The sequence below is a fragment of the Arachis ipaensis genome, chromosome B2 (genome assembly GCF_059453495.1).
Source record: "Arachis ipaensis isolate K30076 ecotype BB chromosome B2, ASM5945349v1, whole genome shotgun sequence".
NCBI lineage: Eukaryota > Viridiplantae > Streptophyta > Magnoliopsida > Fabales > Fabaceae > Arachis > Arachis ipaensis.
Genome location: NC_142437.1, coordinates 74,517,296 through 74,523,170, shown reverse-complemented (window position 1 = coordinate 74,523,170; position 5,875 = coordinate 74,517,296). Strand labels below are relative to the sequence as shown.

The window sequence follows — 5,875 nt, the reverse complement described above, 5'->3', positions numbered from 1 at the left end:
GCTGATGATGATGCCACTGTTGTTTGCTTCTTGCTTTTCCAAGAGACAATCGTGCTTCCAATGTAAAAGCAATATGCAGTTATGGACCTTCTCGAGTCCGAGCAAGCAGCCCAATCCGAGTCGCTAAAGCCTGTAACACGCAAATCAGACTGAGAAGGAAAGAAAAGGCCCTTTGCTGGTGCAGATTTAATGTACCTTAAGATATGATGAGCAGCCCTGAGATGCAAATCAGTAGGTTTGTCCAGAAATTGACTCAATTTTCCGACTGCAAAACTAATGTCGGATCTGGTGTTTGCCAAGTACAACAGTTTACCAATCAGTTTTCTGTATTCAGCATTATCAGGTAAGGAACTCCCCACATCTTTTGTCAACTTAACATTGTAATCCATAGGAGTTGAGATAGGTTTGCAGTCCTCAAAACCAGCTTCTCTTAGTAAGTCCAAAGCATACTTCCTTTGGTATAATGCAACTCCCTGTTTGCCTCGAGCAACTTCCATTCCCAAAAAAAATTTTAGGTCGCCAATGTCTTTAATTTTGAAACGAGCATTTAGTAGTGCTTTAATAGAGTCAATCTCAGCTAGATCATTTCCAGCTAGAACCACATCATCTACATAGATTAAGAGAGCTGTGAAACCACTGGCTTGTGATTTTGTAAAGAGACTGTGATCTGACTTGGACTGATGGTAGCCATTCTCGAGCAAGACTGATTTCAACTTGTTATTCCATTGTCGGCTCGCTTGTTTGAGGCCATATAGTGACTTCTTCAGTTTGCAGACCGTGTTAGGGGGAGCCTCTAATCCTTGGGGCACTTTCATATAGACTTCTTCCTCCAATTCGCCATGTAAGAAGGCTGTGTTCATATCAATTTGCTTCAAGAACCAGCCTTTGGTAGCACCAATGGCTAACACAATCCTTAAGGTAATGAGCTTGAGAACAGGGCTGAATGTGTTCAAGTAATCCACCCCGGGGACTTGGGTGAAACCTTTGGCAACCAATCTTGCCTTGTGCCTCTCTATGCTGCCATCCGGGTTATGTTTGAGTTTGAAAACCCATTTATACCCGATGGCCTTTTTGCCAGGTGGAAGGGAAGTAATTTGCCATGTCTGAAGATACTCCAAGGCATCAAGTTCTGCTTTAATAGCACTTCGCCAACTCTCACGCAGTGTTTTCGATGCTCACGCAGCAAGAAAGACAAACTCATAGCTTGGAGCCTATCTCAGTTAACAAATTGCATTATTTACACCTGAGTCACACACTGCATCTAATATTAGTCCTACATCACAAACATTTCATGATACTCCCACATTAGATTCTAACATAGTTCATGCATCTAAAGCATGTTACCTAACCTAAGGGAAGCAATTAGTAGTAGTGATATGTATTATAATAGAATAGTCCAGCAAAACAAAGGAATAAAACTAAGCTTACCTACTGTATGAAAACACTAATATATATATATATATATATATATATATATATATATATATATATAGCAGCAAATGGCCTTGAGTTTTTCCATTATGTTGAATCAGGTCCTCACTCTTCTTTCACCTTTCTTGTACGTTTCTTGAAGTGCACCTTCTCTTCCTACTTCAACCGCACCTTCAACATGGTGCGGTGAGCGTGGAACCAGAGAGTGGCGCACGAATAGACAAGAATTAGGGAAAGAAACCCTGATCTCTGTGTCTTTGATTACTCACAAGAAAGCACAGTGTTTGAATCTTGCATAACAACTAGATTTGAATCATCAATGGCGGAACCGCACGGTGGAATCTTAAATTCACCATCATCGAACCTAGATCTGCGCACGATTACGGAAGTCTTGAGTCAAATTGCATCAATCCAAGCGCAATTAACGTGAAGCACAATCAACACGGCTGGAGATCACACGAGCCCCTATTATCTTCATCCTTCTGAAAGCCCTGGTATTCCCCTTACTAATGTCATTTTAGATGGAAAGAACTATGTACCTTGGAGTCGAGCTATGCTTTTAGCACTGGAATCTAAGAATAAACTGAAATTCATAGATGGTAGTCTGCCAAAATCTGATAGTAGTGATAATCTGTTTGAGGCCTGGAAGAGATGCAACACCTATGTGATTGCGTGGATCAATCTTTCGCTTAGTGCAAACATTTCTCAATCAGTCATTTGGAACCACATAGCCAGTGACCTGTGGATAGATTTAAAGCATAGGTATTATCAAGGAGACAAGTTTAGAGTAGCTGAATTGTATGAGGAACTGTATACACTTAGGCAAGGGGACATGGATGTTACAAGCTATTTTACAAAATTGAGATTGATTTGGGAGGAAATTGATGACTTTCGATCGATACCCTCATGTGCTTGCGAAGTTGAATGTTCATGTGGCTTGGGCACGGTCAGAAAGTACAGGATTGAAGACCAAGTCACAAAATTTCTTAGAGGATTAAACAAACAATATGCAGGAGTAAGATCGCAAATTATGCTGATGGAGCCACTTCCCAACATCAACATAGTGTTTTCATACAGTAGGTAAGCTTAGTTTTATTCCTCTGTTTTGTTGGACTATTCTATTATAATACATATCACTACTACTAATTGCTTCCCTTAGGTTAGGTACAAACATAGTTCATTAGAAAAGAAAGAAGAAGAAAAAAGAAGAAGAAAAAAGATGAAAAAAATCAATTAAAGAAAAATATGTCTTTACAAGAGAAATAAATGAAAAAATAAAAAAATATATCTTTAATAAAAAAAAAGAGAAATCTATGTTATATAATTATCAGAATTTATTGTTTTTGTCATCATTTTTAGTTATCAATTTAATTTTTTTAATTTAATAATCTAATAATATACTTTAGTTTATATTTTTAAATATTAATGGCTAATTTAATAGTAAAAAAATAAATTTTAATGACTCTTTAATATTTTATCAAAAAATTATTTCGTTTTTTTAAATATTTTATTAATTAATTTCTTTAATAATTTTGATAAAAATAAATCTCTATTAATAATTAAATCTTCTTAAGATAACAAAGTTATATATTATTGGCTCTGCTAGTTAGATAACGAAAATTATGAACAACGTGAACAATGGGCTGTATTCTTGACTCATAGAAAGGCAAAAAAAAAAAAAGTCTATCACAAATTACCCTTCTAAAAATTCTACTTTCACCTTTAATATTTTAACCATCCACCTTCTAACCCTTTTATCGCCGCATATCCCTTCCCAAACCCTCATTGTGCCGTTGATCCCTCCCTCCCTAGCCAGCCTCAGTGACGTCGAGCTTCTTCTCCATCAAGAACGTCAGTTTAGAATAAAAATAACCATCCACATACCTAGTAAAATAAATATCCAGCAAATATCATTGTATCTATTTAAATCCAATCCAGATATTTATTTCTCCTGCAAACAAGATGTTTATTTTTCATACAAATATGATGTTTGTTCTTAATGTGAATCACATCCGAAAAAGGAGAAGAGTAGCAGGAGAACCACGACGGCAGAGGGAGGATGGCGATGAGACAGCAGCAGCGCCGCCCACGAATAGCGAGACAGCAGCAACGACGCCCGTGGAACGTGAGATAGTCGCAGTGGCGCATGGGGAACGCGCACGACGGCATCACTCGTGCGGCAGCAGCCAGCAGTGGCAACCTGAATGACGACGTTGAGCGGGGCTAGTGGTCGACGCAGCGACGGCGTCAGGAGCTCGGCGACGATAATGATAACCGTTGATGGAGAGATCGATGCTGGTAAAGAAGCTGGTGGAATGCAAAATGACAGTACTGAGAGGGGATGGAAGAGAAGCTGGTGCAGCGGCGGGGTGGGGGCAGCAGTGTTCTTCTACATCTAAACGGCTATCTCCGGTGACAACGATGGGATATGGTTGTGGACCTGAGAGGGATTGGCGCGGATGTTGGAATTATGGTTATGGTGGGATTTAGAATAATCGTATGTAGTGTAAATGTGTTTAATTGCTAATTCTAATATTTTAAATTTTAAAATTTGATAATAATTATTTAATTAATTAAAAATTTAAATTTTAAGTCAATTTTACTTTTTTTTAGACAATTGTTTACATTGTTCACTATATATATTGTTCCTCTATACTTTTCCTTATATTATAGGCCTGGAACATGTCCAAACCTCATTTTAGAATAATGACTATGTCAAGTTTTATCTATTATAAATAGATGCATATATTTACTCTTCGTTTTTGCTTGTTAATATATTATTGAGTGACATCTTATTCTTAGAGAAAGGCATACATACAAGTTTTAATTAAAGATAGCAAAAAGGTTAAAAAGCCAAGAATGTATGTATATTGATCGTTAATTCAATCTCAGAAGAACAACTCAAATAATACAATCTGCATTCGAATTTGACAAAAACACAACTAAATCTTACTATCATCATCAATAAATAACAAAATGCCAACTTTGCCCTTTCCACACATCCACCCACTACACGAGTTTTGTTAGTAGTTCAAATGGACAGTGATCCTCAGCAATGTCTCAGCACCATCAGTGGCAATCTGCCCTGGTGGTATGAGACTCCTAACCTACGCAAAGCCCTTAGCATTCTTGAACTTCCCAGTCCCACCGATCACTGATAACTTCGACATGGCGCTCCCAATCTTGAATAGTCCGTACAAGTTTAAGCTGTCACCATACTCCCCTCCTTCAAACAGTGCTGTGAATGCCATCATTTGCCGGCTCCCATCTGCTGAACTTGCAACATAAACCCCCTGATCCTTCCCAACTATCTGCGATCCCAACTCCGGTTGCACCGTCAAAACATCATCGATCACAGTTATTGTGCCGAAACCAAGTCCCAACCCATCAGATCCTAACTGTAACTGTCCGTTACTATTTCCTGCCAATAACGTTTGGAAGACTCAAATAAATTTAAACAATCTAAAATTATCTTATTTAGCATTTAATAAATACTGTTCCATTAGAATAATTATGTAATTTTAGATGTATTAAGCATAGCTACGTAACTAGTGTATTAATTCATCTATGTACCGGAGTAAATTTTTTTCACATAATACTTTACGTATAGCGTATTGCGTACTGCATATTCATTCCCGGATCAAAACTTGCTGCGTTTATATTATAAGCATGAAATTATAGATATTAAGTTAAATAAATTAACTTAGTTATTATCTCTCTAACATTACCATTTGCCGCAAAGGTGGTGCCAGCCAAGCCGGTGCCGAGGGGGTACCAAAAACGCCATTAACAGTGGGAAGAGCACCATTGGCGTTGGGAATGGGAGTCCCACCTTGTGGGGTTTTGAATCCTATTGGGGTTGCAAAAGGAACTTGGCCACTGTAAATGTTCCCAAGTAACCCAGTAACTGGTCTAGCTGTTGGGTTGCTTCCACCAAGAATGTCATGCATGAACAACTCAAGGATTGGTTCTTTTCCTGTGGCTTGAACAGGGTTAACTGTAGCCGTGGCATTTGGCATTCTTGCCATGATTGTTAAAGAAATAAGCAACATTACAAGGGATAATGGTGTAGATAATGCCCCCATGAACATATTGCCTTGGATGAAGAGGCTCTGATCTATATAGATGTTTTCTATATTATTGAAGAATGGATTATGTTGGACTGGATGATTGAAATAAAATTCGATTCCTTAACTTGGAGTTATATAGTATGGAAATAAAGACATAAGAGTGCATGGGCCGGAAGTAGTTGACTTGTGAGACATGGGATCGGTGTAATGAAGTTATTTTGAAATTAATATTAAATTAAGTAGTAGATTAGTTGTACCTTGACCAAATTGGAACGAGACTCAATTTTCAGGAATAGTGAACATTTTAATCTCTATCATCAACTTTTCTTTTCTTTTAAATGCTGATATCATATAGTTAAATATTGAGGAATAAA

The 5,875-nt window shown here is 37.7% G+C and overlaps 1 protein-coding gene and 1 pseudogene across 1 annotated transcript; one reads left to right on the top strand and one right to left on the bottom strand.

The window, feature by feature from the left end:
* The first annotated feature begins 1,984 nt into the window (after positions 1–1,984).
* On the top strand, positions 1,985–3,639 carry LOC148574407 (uncharacterized). The gene is made up of 2 exons (XM_088505896.1): positions 1,985–2,511; positions 3,453–3,639. Exons 1-2 carry the CDS (start codon positions 1,985–1,987, stop codon positions 3,637–3,639), a joined length of 714 nt encoding a protein of 237 aa, XP_088362022.1.
* An 815-nt stretch (positions 3,640–4,454) lies between these two features.
* Positions 4,455–5,459, bottom strand: LOC107612267 (dirigent protein 18-like; annotated as a pseudogene).
* Between the last annotated feature and the right edge of the window lie 416 nt (positions 5,460–5,875).

Excerpts from the sequence above, each read along its gene's own strand:
- LOC148574407 (XM_088505896.1), top strand. The coding sequence starts at position 1,985 with ATGCTTTTAGCACTGGAATCTAAGAATAAACTGAAATTCATAGATGGT. Across the intron at positions 2,512-3,452 it reads ATAGTGTTTTCATACAGTAG|GAGAAGAGTAGCAGGAGAAC; the intron begins GTAAGCTTAGTT and ends CATCCGAAAAAG.